The sequence below is a fragment of the Oryza sativa genome, chromosome 4 (genome assembly GCF_034140825.1).
Source record: "Oryza sativa Japonica Group chromosome 4, ASM3414082v1".
NCBI lineage: Eukaryota > Viridiplantae > Streptophyta > Magnoliopsida > Poales > Poaceae > Oryza > Oryza sativa.
In genome coordinates this window covers 13402297-13420668 of record NC_089038.1, presented here as the reverse complement: position 1 = coordinate 13420668, position 18372 = coordinate 13402297, and the positions used below count along the sequence as shown (strand labels likewise).

Below are 18372 nucleotides of genomic sequence, written 5' to 3'. Positions count from 1 at the left end.
AACACAGCCTTAGAGAGGATGTCAAGGCTTTCACCGACATTTTCATGCGTTTTGGACGTGCGACAGGACTGGTCACAAACATGCAAAAATCACAGGTGGCGGCAATCAGATGTGCAAGCATTGATCTAGACTCCATCCTTGATGGCGTCCCAGCGTTACGGGCCCAATTCCCCATAAAATACTTAGGATTGCCGCTTCTACTTGGAAGGCTGCGCAAGACGGACGTCCAACCGATCTTTGATAAAATAGCAAACCGGGTCACCGGCTGGAGGGGAAAAAACATCGGGCCGGCAGGGCGATCAACTCTAGTCAAGTCGGTACTGACTGCGCAGCCTATCTATTTGCTCACTGCCCTTAAGATCTCTAAGGAAGCCTTGGGCGTTCTAGATGCAAAGAGAAGAAAATTCCTCTGGGCAGGGACGGGGGACATTACAGGAGGGAAATGCAAGGTGAACTGGAAAAGGACGTGCCTCCCAACCGCACTAGGAGGACTAGGGGTTCTGAACATGGAGATATTTACGAGGGCCTTGCGACTGAGATGGCTCTGGCATGAATGGAAAGACCCCACCAAGCCGTGGGTGGGACTAGATACACCGTGTGATGAAACGGACAAACTTCTCTTCACCGCAGCTACCAAAATAACAATAGGGGATGGAAACACGATCCGCTTTTGGGAGTCCGCCTGGCTGGACGGGCAAAGACCAAAGGACAGCATGCCGCTCGTCTATGCAATTTCCAAGAAAAGAAGCAAATCGCTACGTGAAGGCATTGAAAATGACACCTGGATCGATGACCTAGAGCTAAATGGGAACACTACTTTTACAGTGGAACTGATTAGCCAGCTTGTGTCCCTATGGAGCGCAACCCAGGACATCATGCTAAACCAAAATAAGTCGGATCACATCGTCTGGAAGCTCTCGAATCATGGAGAATACTCGGCCTCTTCGGCATACAAGGCTCAGTGTCTAGGAACAGTCGGCACCAACTTCAATCCCCTAATTTGGAAATCTTGGGCCCCTGCAAAATGCAAATTTTATGCATGGCTTGTGATTCAAAATAGAGTCTGGACTTCCGATCGACTAGCTTGTCATGCCCGGAAATTCACAAGTAATTTCCAAACTTATTTGTGCATAAAATCCTCGTCCAGGAATCAGCCGAGGTACACAAACTGACAATTTAATATGCAGATTCATCAAATTAACTAAAATAATAAGTACTTACTTAAGAGGCACTTAGTCCTCACCATGAAGAAAACTGCAGCGGAAAAATAAAATCTAGCGAAGCTCCGGCTCCACTCCCACAGGCAGCTCAACTGGGGTATAAGCCAAACGTCTTCTCCTTCGCAACTTGTCTTCAACTGAGGTTGATTGATTATTGCAAGGTGAGCATATGACATACTCAGCAAGCCACACAGCAAATATGCAAGTGCACAAGGATACCAAAGGATGGCATAATATAGGCTCATTTGCAAAAGCAGCATTTAGCAAAACATTTAAGAGAAATAAAATAGTGGAGTAGTTAATCAGAAATTTTAATCAACACTGAACAACACACCCATGCTGCACAGGCCCAACCATCCTGAACAACCATACCCGGCTGTACAGATCTAACTCCAAACCAGGAGCTAAGCAAATTATTACCAGTTATAACATCCATAATTATTGTGAGAGGTGTGAGACTAATCACGAAAAACATTGCTCAACCCGCCCATAACCGCGGGCACGGCTATTCGAATAGTTTTACTCTGGCCAGAGGTGTACCACTGTACCCACAAGACACAGCCTCAACATCATGTCTACCATGCGTCGCGATACTGGAAAGTACCCGAATAGAGGCTGTGACAATACCCTCTGCACAACACAACTCACCACAGTGCACCATTCCTGGATCATAATCACCCCCTCAAAAACCAGAGGCATGGACTCCCCAGCGACCCCCGTGGGCTTATCTCCGCCACTTCTTAGTCTGGTGCTCCGCAATGAATCATGTTATACAAAAGGTAAAGCCGTTGCCCACGCTGGCTTGTGGTTGGCACGGTTAATGTTTCACAATAGTAGCTCGCGAACCGGTCCTTAATTGTCATGAGCACGACTCTCAAAACCATGTGCTCACAACCCACCATTAATCATATTTTAATTACCAATTAATTATCATAACACGATTAACCATCGTGAGCTACCATTAAGCCATCATTAAATAACAGTGAGTCATAAGTTATCCCAATAGTGTGCTAATGTTTCTAAGCATGGCTAAGCAATTATATCTAATATCTAGTAGAACCAATATATATAAAGCTCAACTAGTCCAATTATAATCACCCAAGGTATCAAGGAATAAAGTAATCAAGAACAAAAGGGCCATAACAAAGAATAGGTTAATTCCACCCAATGACATTCGAAAATAAATGCACAGTTGAAATAAATAGAGAATTTAAATATAGGATCAACATGCTCAAAGGATTGTGTTTAGGATCTGTGTGACTTGCCTTGCAATAATCGGTCTTCAATTAATCTTCTTGAATACTTCCGGCGCACTCGCGAACCTTCGCAACGACGGAAACGACAAGCTAACACGCAAAACAAGGAAAAGACTAATAAAAACCAAATAAACAATACATAAAAAGTAAACAAACATGTAGATTATAATTTTAGATGAATTATGAGACTTGAACGGCCTCATTCTGACTTCAACTGAATTTATTATGAATTTTACAAGATTAAATCTATTTAAAGCCCATTTAAAAAGAATTAAATAAATTTAATTCAATTTATGGACAATTTTAATATGTAGATCTTTATTTTATACAACTTTTGCAACTTGAACCACATTAAACTGAGTTAAGATGAATTAGTTATGAATTTTTAAAGATTAAATCGGATTAAAACACTTATATGGATTTTTATTGAATTATGACGCAATAATGAATTATTTTTGAAAAGGAAAAGAAGGATTATTGCGTCAGCGGCTAGGGTTTGCGGTGGACCGAGTGCACGGCAACGGTTTACGGGAACGGACGGCCGAGATCGACTTGATCCAAAACGGACGGCCGAGATCAAACGGTCCACGACCGGGCCACGGGGAACGGCAACGATGACGTCAGCGATGACGTCAGCAATGACGTCAGCACCGGCGGCAACTCGGCGGCTCAAGCGCACATGCTCGCCGGCGAACGACGGCACGACGGCACGAACGGAGAGCACCCACGGGTAGCGGACGGCACGGCGAACTCACCGGTGACCAAAGCAACGGCGGAGGAGCAACGGACGGCGTCGGCGATGAGGTCGAAGCAGCGGAGAAGATCGGGTCAACGGCGGCGACGGTGCTCCGGCGGTCTCTAGCGGCGGCGAAGCGGTGGACGGGGACGGCGACGACTTGGCGATCCCGACGGTGGCCTTCCCGAGTGACGACGACGACCGTAGCGACGGCGGCGCACGGCTGAACGAACGGCGGCGACGGCGGCGCAAAAGCTCACGAGGCTAGGGCGCTACACACGACGGCGGGCGAAGGCGAGAGAGGCGGCGGGTAGCGGAGACACCGGGGGTGCTTTTAAAGGGGCAAGGAGGCGGCGGCGGAGGCCCACGGCGACCGGCGGCGGGATGGAAAGGTTGGGGAAAAACGAATCCGAATTAAACTCGAATCCGCCTATTTCCAAAGGAAATTGACCGGAGTTTCTATAAGAGAAAAGGAAGAGGAGATCGAGGAGATTATTTCCCTTCAATCGATTTCACCGGAGAAGGAAAGGCGCGGCCAAATTGGAAAGCGGCGGCGGCGCGGCTCGGCTAGGGTTTCGGGCGGCGGCGGCCGAAGGAGGAAGACGGCTCCGACAGGTGGGGCCCACCTGTCAGCGACAGAGAGAGAGAAGAGAGCGGCGGCTCGGCGGACTGGGCCGGACTGGGCCGAGGGAGAGAGAAAGAGAGAGGTTTTGGGCCGGCTTTCGGCCCAAAGCCAAAAGAGACTTTTAAAAACCTTTTTCAATTTAAATTATTCATGAAATGCAATTCCATTTATTAAAAATACTTCCTTAGCTCAAATAAATCCCAGAAAAATCTAGGAATTATAGAATTAAGCAAAGTATTTAACAAAATTTTATCTAGCCCAATTTTATATTGAGATTTAACAAATTAAAAATTAGATCTTCTCTTTTAGGCTTTTAAGATCATTTCTAATAATTCCTTTTAAACAACAATTTATAATTTAAGGATTTTAAACAAGAAAAGCACTTAACAATTATAATTAGATCATTATTGATCAAGTAATTACTGAACTGTTCTTTGTAGCATTTAGGAATTGAGCTCCGAAAAATCCGAGAAAATTTCAGAGAATTGACTTAATCATGGAGAATTTAATAAAAATTAAATCCATCCATGCTTTATATTTAGGAAATTTTATTTCCCACATTTAACTTCACTTGTAAATTAAAGAACATTTAATATAAATTCTATTAATAATTTATTAAATAATTTATAAATCCTAAAACGAAAATCAGGATGTGACATAGCTACAAGAGGATGGCCAAATAGCGGAGTGTGCCCCCTATGCCGTATGACGAACGAGACGGCATGCCACCTTTTAGCTTCCTGTAGATACACCAGAAGGATCTGGAGACTGACGGCCAACTGGGTGGCTTATCAACAATTGGATCCGAGCAATTGGGAGCCATGCTAAAGCATACACGAATGGTGGGAAATGTTAGCCAACAAAAGGGAAGTGCCCAAGAAAGGGCTGCGATCCTTAATCCTACTCATAGCCTGGGAAATCTGGAAAGAAAGGAACCAAAGAATCTTCGAGCACAAGGAAACGGCGGCCCCCAACCTTATGGCAAAAATAAAGGAAGAGGCAAGAACCTGGATAATAGCAGGCGCAAGGCGACTTGAAGAATTCTTACCAGCTTAATCATAGTGCTTATGTAATTTGTACAGCTCTTTTTTTTGCCCCTAGGGGTTGTATTTTTTTACGCCTATATCTAATGAAATAGCACAGTCTCGTGCTGATTCCTTTCAAAAAAAAAAGTAGCTTTGATAAAGGTAAAGTAAGTACTATACTTTGTTGTTTTTACTTTTGTTGCAACCTTTATTTGCTTTCTTCATAGCAACATTTGCTTCTCCACTGTCCTCATCTGTTACCATTTTGTTAGGTATATTTTTTTTTGCAACACACATATTTTTATTAACTTTCAGCGCTACCTCCTCTTGTTATGTTAATCAGAGAAAAATTCACAAATACTTATATGTAGGGACTAGGACATTAGCAGCATAAAAACATTGGGTTTTGTAAATTTCTTAATATTACTCCATAGAAATCAACACATGTAACATACAAATCATCAATGACTTGGTAATCCACTATGTGATTGGAATCTTGTACGTGGGTGTCGAAGGGTTTTACGCGATAATCATTGCTTGGATGTGATCTATAAAACATGAGAGGATGATATGTGGACCTTAGGACCAGGGCGACTCTATAGTTTGGAGGGTCCTAGGCGAACGGTGAACCCAACGTTAAGGCCTTTAGGGCTAAATATTCTTGTACTTGTAAATATATTTTATAAGCCATACATCCTCTACAAAGTGACAAAATCAATATTACTACATGATAAACCAAATAATTGCAATACAATATTCCGTTCTCTATAATTAATATTGATAGTATAACATGAAAAATAAACCAAATAGTACAAATACCTTGAATTGGGGATAACAGATATCCAATGTCTCATTTCTTGATGCAATTTTTTTCCCTTTTGTGAGTACTGAAAGATGCTCCTTATGAAATATTCTAACACCTAAAATTACATAGTAGATTAATCATCAAGAACAAAATAAAACTAACCTAAATTTTGGACTATAGATGCCAATGAGAATACCTAGTGCAGTCACCATGATGCAAGGGGCAAGTTGTGGGTTTCCTGATGGTCGCTGCTGCCGACTCTCACTGATGTTGCCTGCTTATCGCATAGAGATGGAGAGATGGTGCAAATGGGTGCAAAGCGAAGTCACGGTCAAGGAGCAAATCGGGGATAAAAAGGAAGCGACGTGAAAGAGGAAGCCTTACCCGTATCAATTAGGCTAGGATGGGGGTGGGATGGGGTTGGTGATGCCCCCCCTCCGCTCTGGGCCCTAGACGGTCTCACAACTCGCCTAAGTGCAGGGCCAACCCTGCTTAGGACCTATTTGGTTTTGTTGCCATAGTTTGTCACGTCACACATTAGACGTACCACACACTTTAGTTAAAGTAAGTATTTGGTTGGTTGTTATATCTTTGACAAGCCATACTTTACTAACTGCTATATCTGTGACAAACCATACTTTACTAACTTACTGGCCCACATGTCATAGGCTCATTTCTTAGCCAAACATTGCTACATTTGTCGTTGGTCACAATTTGTGTGGGTTTGTCCCATCTTTTATCTTTGGTAAGTTGGATTATGTTTTTTTTTTCAGGGGGATTATGGTAAAGTTAGTATCCGAACAAACATGCAATTAGTACATGTGTTTATTTAAGAGTCACGTATTTATCACGCAAGATAAAACTTTTAGGAATATCACGTTTCAGGATAAATCAGATTTTATCACAGGGTAAATAAATACGTAGTAAAACACTAGTTATAAGTTTTATGGCCGGTTTGGAGGAGCTTAAGCTTCTGAGAATAAAAAAATCTTAATTTCATTTCCTGGATTCTATAAGTATTAACTTCTAAAAAAAATCTAGAGTTTTGATTCCGAGAGAAGGAGGCTCTCCAAATAGGCCCTCGGCAAGAAATGGCAGCTGTTGTCCGGGAAGAGAAGTCGTGACAGAGATTGGCCCAACCCTAGCGTCCACGAGCTCCACCCCACCGTCGGGTCCATCGCTCTCTCCCACCGTCCACTCCATCGCCGTCTCCACTCTCCACGCCCCAACCAAGCCCAAACTCCCCCCGCTTCCTTTTTCTATCGCTTCCCTCGCATGGAAGCCGCGCCCCGCCCGCGGCCGCCGCAGCAGCAGCCTCGCCGCCGCCGCCGTCACCCCTACCCCTAAATGCGCCGCCCATTCGCCGCCGCCGCGGCCCTCCGCCTCCGCCTCCTCTCCTCGTCTAGCTCCTCCTCCTCATCCTCCTCCTCCCTCCCCCGCCTCCCCTCCTCGCCCTACCCTCTCCACCACCTCCTCCTCCTCTCCCGCCGCAGCGGCGACCACCACGACCACGACCACCCGTCGCCCCCTCCTCCCTTCTCGCCCCGCCCGCTCCTCGCCTCGGGGGTCCTAGGGCTAAGCCGGTGGCGGGCGCGGGCGCGGGCCCTCCCCCCGGCCCCGTCGCCGCCGCGCGGCCCCGTCGCCGACGCGCCTCCCGTACGGCTCACCCTCTCCCGCAGTAAGACTGGGTGCCTCGCTCACCTTCCCTCTTTCCTCTCTCACCTCGTTGTTGCGGGCTTCTTAGGTTCTCTCTTTGCGTATTCTTCTTGTTGTTGTGGCGCAGGTTATTCTCTTCGTGTCGCCAAGGCGAAGAAGAAGGCGCACTTTGACGATGAGCACAGGTGAGACGGATATGCCCCATTTTTTCCCCCGCTCAAGTTAGAACCTTTGTATGGCGTGCTAAGCTTCGTGTGTAGTACGTCTTCTATTTGCAATGTGCAAGCAACTTAGCGTGTTACCTTCTTTCAGTCCTGCAGTCGTATTGATTTTCGGGTTAAAGGTATGATCTTGTTAGTTTACTTTTAATATATTGGAAGCATTGCAATAAAAAGGTGTGCTCTGGTTACTTGATACCTTCTATCTGATTGAAGTTGAAGGGGTGAGTGTTCAAGGAATATATGCGTCAGAAATGCTTTTGGCTCTATAATGTGATTGGACATAAATGTTATTCGTGATCGTCCTACACAATGACATTGATAGCAATGGGAGGGGGATTGGATGTAGCACTATTGTAAGCTTGAGAGGAAAGGATTGTGGAGTACTTTACCTATTCTGTACGGTTCAAGTGAAATATGTTTCCTGATGCTTACTGATAAAAACATGTTGCACATAACCCTTTATGTTTTTGTCCATGTGGTAAAATAAAACAACGGCAAGAAGAGTATTCGATTTTAGTTCTTCATTGCATATGTTGCCAGATTTATGTCCAATATTACGATTAGTTAATCATTACATATTTGGATTGTTCACAAGCTTACCTATTACATTTTGTTTCATGTTGATGCTAATGGAATGTGATCTCAGCCATCGAGCGGTTAACACAGCACTGTGGTGTAATTTTCTTGTCTTTTCGTTGAAGTTTGGTGTATGGCTTTCAACATCTAGTCATGTTATGCTAGCTGAGCTAGTGCACTCAGTTGCAGACTTCGCTAACCAGGTAGTTGATGCTTCTACTTTTGCTATCTTTTTTTGTAAGCTTTGTTGAAGGTTCATGTCCAGGGCTTAATTGTTGATTAAACATCAGGCTCTTCTTGCATATGGCTTGAGCAGCTCAAGACGTGCTCCAGATGCTCTACACCCGTATGTATCGATTGTCAATTTGGAAATGCTGCTTTGTTGACATATAAATATCACTTTCTTTCATTACTGTTATTTTCTCTGTACCATAAATTTAGTCCCATTTCTGCATGGAAAATCAGTTATTTTCACCAGAGTAAAATTGTCTTGAATTGAAGATAAACAGGGAATCCTGTTATTCATTGTCATGCCAGTATACCACTAAATGCTACTCACAATAGAATCAGTGGTAAGGCTATTTGTGATATGCCATAAACTGACATGCTGCCTGCCCCATGTCTTAATTTCTCTTTCTGCAGCTATGGTTATTCAAAAGAAAGATTTGTATGGTCCTTGATATCTGCAGTTGGAATATTTTGTTTGGGTTCAGGTGCTACCATTGTGCATGGAGTTCAAAACTTATGGAATTCGCAAGTATGATGCAAATGTATCATTTGATTCACCAAAAGATTTTACACATGCACTCCATCTTATTAGAAAATCTTTGTTACCTAACTACAGTTGTTATATCGTGACACATTTATTTGACAGCCCCCTGAGAACATCCACTATGCTGCATTAGTGATTGGTGGGTCCTTCCTAATTGAAGGTATTACATGCTTGCTACATGACATTCTAACCATGTCTTTACTTTGTTATAATTGAGTCACCCTATTGCCTCTTAGGTGCTTCACTGCTGGTTGCTATAAAGGCTGTTAGGAAGGGTGCAGCAGCAGAAGGAATGAGTATCAGGGACTACATCTGGCGTGGTCATGATCCAACTTCAGTTGCTGTCATGACTGAAGTGAGTGATGTGTTCTAGACTACCTCAATACTTTTTTTTTTCATGTCGAAATGAAATTTTGTTTCTAAAACAGTTGATGACTGCTTCAGTTGCTCATAAGTATCATATGGTGATGCCATATCAATAAATGTTTTGTTCATTTACCACTCACCTGCTATTCCTCTACTTGATTTCCTTCTCATGCCCTGATAATGTCCTACAGGATGGTGCTGCTGTTACAGGTCTTGCAATTGCTGGAGCATCTTTGGTGGCTGTTCAAACCACAGGCAATGCTATGTATGATCCAATTGGCTCCATCATTGTTGGCAACTTACTGGGAATGGTATGTTAACATAGTCGGTTCATATTATTCTATTATCTTTCTTGGCTTATATTCTGTTGCTATGTGTGACTAATTGATGTAACGGAATATTTGTTCAATTGTTTTCTGCCTTATTGAATGGTCATTTGGTATTGGATACATGTATACCCCTTAGTCTGACACAAATATCATGTCCTCGTTTCTTTATAATTAAATAAACTATGACAATCTAAATCTTTTATCCCACTTATCTTGTTAAACTTCTTATTTCTTGCATTTCTATTGTTGCTGTCTACACTTCATCGAATGCCCATCAACTATGCTAGGAAGGGCCAAATGGTGCTTTGTTCATTTTTTATTTCTATGCAAGATAAAACAGTATTTTGGCTATCATAACAGATGAGCACTATGTTCAGATATCAGCAGTTTGTGAAACCCCAAGACCAAAAGATTCATAGCTACCAGTAAAGATTTGTTTATTGATGTGTATTTCTTGTATGTTGACTACATCTATTCTGAAGTATATTTTATTCAGATATTCTGTATTCTGCTCATACTAAAATTGTGGATGCTATCCATGTTTTTGTGTGTTTCTAAAATCTAAAAAAGCCTAATTCATTTGTATATTGTTACATAATTGGAACCATAAATGGGTTGTCGGGTACTCAGGTATCACGTATACAGTCGATACTGTTAGGTAACACTTACTGCTTATAATCTGCAGTAGTACCCAACTCCTCCTAAACTTAAAAATGACGTGTCCAATTCCCAAGGAAGTTCTCTCTAAAAAGTAAGCAGGTCAGATATGCATGTGGCTGTTGTTTGCCTGGAACAATTTATGGTTTACCATACAGAGCTGTAGTCTTAAAGGAGATTTTGGATAGACAGTTCTGATAATACTAGATTTGGTTAAACATGTTTCTAGCTTGAACCACCTTAAATCTTGTCTCCATTGGTTTGGGGCAACATGGAGATCTCTAAAAGCATATAATTGCATTCTTTTCTGTAAGACCACCTTTTCCTGATTTTCAGAAAAGTCAAAACATAAACACTAATGACTGAAAACCAGCTTTAGCCAATCTTGTTTTCATGAAATGCCACCCAAATTGAACAAGAACTTTAAAAGTCTATTGCCAAAGAATCACCAAAATTGTGCACAGTGCAAAAGGTGTACTCATATGAGTTTGCTGATGATTTGCTTCTCCAATTTTCTCATCCCTGTCCATGCCTTGTTCCAAATTAAACTATTGTGCTCTCTGTAGGTTGCTATTTTTCTAATCCAGAGAAACAGGCATGCTTTAATTGGAAGGGCTATTGATGATCATGACATGCAGCGTGTTCTTGAGTTTCTGAAGGCTGATCCGGTGAAAATTTGTGGATATCCTTATTCCATATCGCACACTGGATCTATGTTATGGAGCTGATTTTCTTGCATCATGCAGGTTGTAGATGCTCTTTATGATTGCAAAAGTGAGGTGATTGGACCAGGATTCTTTAGATTCAAAGCTGAAATTGGTACAGCTCTTATAATCTGGCTTTCTCCAAATTTAAGGCAGTTATTTTATTTTTGTCGTCATTTTCAGTTAGTACTTGTGATGCATGTCATTTTTAGTTTGAGACGTCTTCATTTATGATTATATCCATTGTTCTTAAGCCTACCTTTTGTTTAAAAGAGTCATACTAGAGCACTTATTACAGTCAATCTTGTTTCTGTGAGATGAACTGGTGATCTGTAAATGATCAAGATGGTTTTATTCATGTGCAGAGACCTGTTGTACCTTCTATTAACCATTTACTGTATTTCTTACTACTAATATGGTATACTTCTTCGTTAATCTAACTCATGACTTGGCTCCAATTCAGATGATAAATTAATGTACTGTTGTAGTGTTGTGTTACTTGAGTCTAGAACTATCTGAAATTCCCATGATAGCAAGTGCCCACAGGGATTTTTCCTCATGTGAGCTGGTGTAATGTGTCTGCAAGTGACTATTCCCATTAACATTGCTTATTGATTTGTTGAACTCATCTATAACATCAGTCCTGTTACTTTCTTATTTTGTTTACCTCGCATACTCCCTTACGGCTCTTTTCTTGACAATTTTCTGGCCTAATCTTCTCATAGATTTCAATGGAGTAGTCCTGGTGCAGAATTATTTGGAAAGGACTGGACGTGGAGAATGGGCAAAACAGGTGCTCTTCTCCTCTGAAAATTAGTTTGATTAGTGTTAGTGGTTGCTGGCCGCTGTTTTTTGTACGGGGTATATCTCAGTTGCTAATTTAGTGAAACAACTGCTCATTCATCAGCTATATTTGTTTAAATTGTACGTAATGCCTTGTAGCTGATATATTCAAATGCTAGCTAAATTTTCAGCTATAAGTTAGTGTTTGGGTTTAACTTGCGTGCTCAACACAAATATTATTCTAGCACCTACAAGTTACAACTATACTAGATATTTGTTACTGATATTTTTCTACTGCTGTTTAGCCTTAATAGGAAATTGGAAGAAAAATATAAAACCCTCCATAAGTCACTGCTTTTTCAAATTGCCCCCGATGCCTTTTACTTGCTTACTTTGCCACACATGAGTTTAGTGAACATTATACAACCCGAATCCCCAAGTACACTTAAAAGCTATTTCTCATGGTTTTAATTATCTCTGGTACTTGTTTTTGATGATTTTAATAATTACTTTCAAGATTTCAATATTCATGCTAGCAATATAAGTGATTTTTGTACTTGTAGCACAAGATTTTAATGAGATTTTAGGTACTCAAGTGCCCTAATGGTAGACCTTATGTCTATGGTAGTTGTGAGTTCAAGTCTTAACACCTGACTTGTTTTCCCTCGCCTTTTCTTTGCAGTGTCAAAATCACTTGAATTATGTAATTCAGTGTTTAAAACTCTTAAACTAGTATTTAAATAATTTAAAGATGTATAATGAATGAAAAGTCCTCATTTTGTCGTGAGATTTTCTTGTGTTCTGCACACACATGTAGAGGAAACGAATGATCATTCGAAGCCTCATGTCCTAAATCAATTTTGAGGAGGAGAGGACAGGCGAGACAGAATACTCTACCTTGTCAGGAGAGTGTGCTGTTTTGGACATAGGACATTATGATCACCCAGTTTTGGTTTTGCATTATTTCTACATCCCTGAGCTTCTTGCTTTTTCCGTTTTACAGTTCCGGGAGGCTTCATTGTCCAAGGATGATACGGAGTTAATAAGGGTCATGTCTAACTACGGTATGCAATATATATATGTTGCTCTAATAAGGGATTTATGCTTGTTATCTCTATCTGAAAAACACTGCTTGTACAGGTGAGGATGTAGTCGAAGCTCTTGGGTATGAAGTGGATCGGCTGGAGTCAGAGATCCAAAAGATTGTGCCTGGGATTAAACATGTTGACATTGAAGCACACAACCCAGAAGGGCTTTCACTTTAGAGTAACAATTTTGTAGATGTGGATATATTCTCCATTCGATTGGTCTCACTTGCTGTCAATTCCAACACAATTTTTTGTATGACATTGGTATTCATCCTCAGCGATTTTGCTGTTGGCTTGTTGCCATGTAAGAATGATAAGCTTATAACTTGTTGCAGAGAAAGGGAGTAGTTGAGCGCGGAAATTACTCAAACAACGGATATCTTTTCTGTTACTAACTTGAGTGAAAATGAGGGAAGGAGTTGAAATAAGCCTCAATAGGTGACAAATAAGTGTCCGTTGGAGCATAAATCTGAGGTTCGTCTGCCAACCGAACCTCAATTTCTTATCTTAACTACTAAAAACATTTGTAACTTTCCAATGGTACTAATACGCTTTCGCCTGTTGCGGTACGCCTTTGTCTATTGAGCGCGTCATGCCGATGTTTTCATCTGTTGTGGTACGTCTTTGTTCGTTGAGCGCATCACGCCGTTGTCTTGTCCCTGAATCCACTAATATGTTTTCATCTGTCGTGTACGTCTTTCTCCATCGAGCGTGTCATGCCATCCTCCTTGAATCCCAGTTGTTCTTTGCATACTCAGAATCGGAGAAAAGAAAACCAACTCAGAATAGGAGAAAAGGAAACCAAGTTGTATCCGTTAATACAACAAAATCCTCGTAAAGTTTCATAGCTTCAATATGACCAAATCGGATAACACCATAAGCCAAAAACAAGAACCGAAGCTTAAGAAAACAAACCCAAAAATTTCATAAGAAAACAATATTTGCTCTACCTCTAGCCGCCTGAGGGACTTCACCCTCTTCTTCAGTGGCTACAGGGTGGGCTGCTGGATTAGGCACCTCCGAACTCACTGTCGCTAGATCTGATAGCCACAAGGTGATGCTGGCCGAGAGAAAGCAGGAGGAATCGAAGAGGACATCTCGGATCTGGATACTTTGAGCGGCGGCGGCAGCGTCGCTGGCCTCATCTGCCTCCTCTCCTCACCGTCTTTCTCGTGCCCTTCTGTCCCTGATGAGGCTACCGAAGCTACGGGGTGGGTGGGGATAGAGACATCGGCGGTGGAGGAAAGTAGCGAGCGGCGTGGCTAGGGACGGAGCCAGTGTTAGGAGCGAAAAACTAAAATGGAGTTCAGAGTTCAGAACTCTGAATGGCGGAGTGGATGGCGCCGCGTCAGGCTACTTACGCCGGGTCGGTGGGGACCGATGGAGAGAGAGAGAGGGGGGGAGGGGGACTGAGAGAGAGATAAAGAGAGAGAGCCAAGAGAGAGAGAGAGAGGAGAGGGTGCAGTGGAGGAAAAAGGAGGAGAGAATAATGACAGAAGAGAGAGATGAGAAGAGGAGAAGGACGGGAGGCCACCGGTGTTCGGCTCGACTCGATTTTAGGAGTGCCTTTTTTTTAAAAAAAAATTCCAACACCTATAATATATTAGGGTTGTCAGTTTTTAATTAATGGTCACCTATAATATATTAAAGGTTCTATTTTTTAAAAACCATTATCTCAGATGCCAGTTTTTCTTTAGAACCAATACATATAATTATTTAAATGTGTCAGTTTTTGTATTTTCAATCCACAGAGGTGAGAAAAAAAATATAGATGCCGATTTTTAGCACTTTCGGTACCTATAGTGCCGATCTCTATGTGCTTTTTTTTAAGTAGTGGCAATCCGCCGCGTCCTTTCCGATATAAGCCTGTTCGGTTGAGTACGAGTGATGATGCACACAACCATCAGAATAATTTATCCGTGTTGACGTGCTAAAGGCAACATCAATGCATATAGCTAAAGTAGTACATATAGATGGGACACTTTAACTATTGCAATATTCACAATGTATACAGGCAGTAAGTAGTAGGAAGAGGAGAGAGGAAATAGAGACAAATGACATATTTTATTCTATATGGGCAGCTCATATGCTTATGGATGACTTTGGCTATTTTTCTCCTATGAACTACTTCCACAATGTGGTTAGGTAGCTGAATGTATTATTTTATAGAAAAAGTATGAATTACCCCCCAAACTATCGCGGCGTCTGAATTACCCCCCTCAACTTTCAATTCCGGACAAATTACCCCCCTCGACCCAATTCAGAGCGGTTTTGTCCTACGTGGCGTACGCGTGGCAATCCAGTCAGCATTTTCTTATTAAAAAAATGGTGGGGTCCACCTGTCATCTTCCCTCTTCCTCTTCTCCTCTCTCTCTCATCCACAAGCTGACAAGCGGGGACGACGGGGATGGGCGGCGGCTGGAGGAGGCGCAGCACGCGGAGCAGGCGCGCTGGCGATGGCCGAGATGGAGAAGACAAGTGCCGCCCGGTCATGGAGGCGGCCGAGGCGGCGCAGCATGGCATGGCGCACGGCGGTGCGGGGAAGGCAGTGGACGGCGCGGTCGGCGCGCACGGCGGTGCGGCCGACGGTGGGCGAGGGCGGTCGGCGCGGAACGGCGCGGATAGGCGGGCAGCGGCGGAGAGGCGGCGCAACAGCTGGCCGACCTGGAGGCGCAGCGGCGGCGCAACGCCGAGAGGCCGACGAGAAGGTTCGCGCTCTGGAGCGTGTAGTCCGACTGCCTGGGCTTAAACACGAGGTAGACGACGGGGGCGAAGGCCGTGAGCGCGACGATGAGCAAGACGAGCATGAGGAGGAGCCAGGAGCAGACGCGGACGCAGGAGCAGCGGGCGTGGCGCCTGGCGCGCGCGGCGGGTGTAGTGCTGGAAGAGGTGCGCGTTCTCCGGCGGCGGGACGCGGAACACCTTGACCTTGGGCATCTGCACCACGTACGTGTCTAGCTACGCCGGCGGCGGCTGCTGGTACCGCCGCGCCTCGGTGGACGGCTGCAAAATCACTGATGATGCAAGCCATCGACTGCAAATTAAGGCCATGCATATATACAAGTGTGCAAGTTAGCTCTCGACAAAATTCTTTACCCAACATTCCAAAGAGAAACCAATATACTACATATGCAGCACATAACCACATTCCCAAAGTCCAAAACGCGGCGCCAAATCAGATCAGAAAATTCAGAAGCGGGCAGAGACAAAAATAAAAAGAAAAAAGATTCCGGCACGCCGTCGCCCGTCGATCCCGAGGAGCCAGCGGTTCAGGATCTCGGCGGAGATAACCACGGCGCTGCTGTTCCTCCATCAGACCAAGCCGGAGTCGCTCGTGCGCCGCGACCTCAAGCCGGCCAACATCCTGCTCGACCGCAACATCCTGCTGAAGGTGCTGACGAGTCCGCCGCCGACGGACTCGTCAGCCACTCGTCTACTCCGGCGACGAGTCTACCGCCCATCCCCATTTGTCCCCGCCTCTCCGCCGCCTCCTGCCTGTCCGTGCCGTTCCGCGCCGATCGCCCGCGCCCACCGTCGGCCGCACCGCCCTCCGCTGCCTTCCCCGCACCGCCATGCGCCATGCCATGCTGCGCCGCCTCAGCCGCCTCCATGGCCGGGCGGCACTTGTCTTCTCCATCTCGGCCATCGCCAGCGCCGCCGCCTCCGCGTGCCACGCCTCCTCCAGCTGCCGCTCATCCCCGTCGTCCACGCTTGTCAACTTGTGGATGAGAGAGAGAGAAGAGAAGAGGAAGAGGGTAGATGATAGGTGGACCCCACCATTTTTTTAATAAGAAAATGCTGACTGGATTGCCACATATACGCCACGTAGGCAAAACAGCTCTAAATTGGGTCGAGGGGGGTAATTTGTCCGGTATTAAAAGTTAAGGGTGAATGATGTCTGGTTTTTGGGTTTAGGGAGTAATTCGGACGACCGCGATAGTTAGGGGGGTAATTAGTACTTTTTTACTTATTTTATTGACTATGGACTAATTTTGAAGTACATTGTGGAAGCCCTAACATCGAGAGTGGTCATTTGAGGAGAGTCAAGTCCATGGTTGCATAGTCTTCCCCGATAGCATCATGAGTGCAACCAGGAGGTGCACCAACAATGGCCCCATTTATGCCAGTAAGGCTATTTGTCTCGAACCAACAATGCATGAAACTATAAGATGATATCTCCACTACTGTTTACGAGTATTTTTTCTTTTTACAAAACTACATATACTTTGACCAAACTATCACCAAACTACATATTTAAAGATGTGTTTCATAAAATCACAGATTTAACACCAAAATTATTATATTTTACAAAGCATCGTATCACACAACTACAGATGTAGTGATGAAATTATCAAATAACTACAGACTTTAAAGTTCATATCCATAGCACTAGTGAGCTTACAAAGTAGTTTTATAATAAAACTGATGTTTAATTTGTAGTTTTTTTGATACCTTAAATTTCTAGTATTGTGAAGAAAGCTATAGTTTTATGATACACGTGGTTAAATCTATAGTTTTGTGATAGATTTATCATAGTATATGTAATTTTGTGAATTTACTCACTGTTTATTGGGTGCTATATGTATCTATGTATAAAGGCTGCCCGATGTTATCAGAATTATAAAATTGGCAGAAAACGTTCATACAAAGCAGTCTATGAAGCTCCTCATATCACATACTGCAGAATTGAGGAGAGTGAACTTTGCTGAAAGCGTTGAATAAGAGAAGAGTTTTTAATGATTTTACAAGTTTTTGGGACGAACGCATGTTCTTTGCAATACAGCAGAGGATCTCAATACTTTTGAGACTTTCTTTTCTTCCTCTCCTACCTGAATTTTCACGTTCTTTTAAGATTTTTTGTTTGCATAAACATAGCACAAAGACACCCTGTGACGTATATATGTAGAGCTTGCTAGACCATAAAAGAACAATTTCAGGCTGAAATTTCAAAACTTACAGTCTGCAACCACAATTTTTTTCTATCTCCACCATATTGGATGGTAGTGTCAACCATATACTAGCAATAGTTATACTCTTGAGACGATATAAAACGAAGTGCATAGATAGCATAAATAAAGACGATACTCCAATATGCGTATGGCTTGACACATTGAGAGCAGCGCTGATAGTGCACATAGTGAACTAGTGAAGCTGCAGCAGCCACTACTAGAAAAAAGGTTTTCGCAGGTGGTCAAAACACATTTTCGCAGGCGGCAAAACTTTCCGCCTGTATCCAAACGACGCTAAAAATCTTCAATTTTTGCAGGCGGACCAAAGCACCACCTGCGAAAATGATTTCGAAGGCAGCCGTTCGAATCTTCCCAGGCATCTTCCCAGGCACCTCAAATGCTACACTAGCCCCACCTACAAAAATACCCTCGGCACCAAAAATATTTCCCGCCAGCCCCACCCCTCCCTAGGGTTTCAAATCACAAATCACAAATCACTAATATTCACAAATCTCATCCAAGAAACAAAATCCAATCACAGACATTCACATCACAAAAGCATTGGATTCAAATTCACATCAAGTTAACATCAATGTACATGTAA

At 43.3% G+C, this 18372-nt stretch overlaps 1 protein-coding gene and 2 long non-coding RNA genes across 3 annotated transcripts; 1 reads left to right on the top strand and 2 right to left on the bottom strand.

The window, feature by feature from the left end:
- Window positions 1–762: 762 nt before the first annotated feature.
- On the bottom strand, window positions 763–1500 carry LOC136356392 (uncharacterized). The gene is made up of 2 exons (XR_010741149.1): window positions 1244–1500; window positions 763–1017 (listed from the first exon to the last, which is right to left on the bottom strand). It is a non-coding gene; the product is annotated as an uncharacterized lncRNA (long non-coding RNA).
- A 985-nt stretch (window positions 1501–2485) lies between these two features.
- On the bottom strand, window positions 2486–6826 carry LOC136355921 (uncharacterized). The gene is made up of 4 exons (XR_010740505.1): window positions 6052–6826; window positions 5864–5941; window positions 5682–5782; window positions 2486–2566 (listed from the first exon to the last, which is right to left on the bottom strand). It is a non-coding gene; the product is annotated as an uncharacterized lncRNA (long non-coding RNA).
- On the top strand, window positions 6771–13159 carry LOC9269174 (metal tolerance protein C4). The gene is made up of 13 exons (XM_015781753.3): window positions 6771–7345; window positions 7451–7508; window positions 8191–8323; window positions 8411–8466; window positions 8763–8877; window positions 8995–9052; window positions 9129–9247; window positions 9450–9569; window positions 10811–10912; window positions 10991–11063; window positions 11674–11741; window positions 12735–12795; window positions 12872–13159. Exons 1-13 carry the CDS (start codon window positions 7015–7017, stop codon window positions 12994–12996), a joined length of 1419 nt encoding a protein of 472 aa, XP_015637239.1. The 5' UTR covers window positions 6771–7014; the 3' UTR covers window positions 12997–13159.
- Window positions 13160–18372: the final 5213 nt, after the last annotated feature.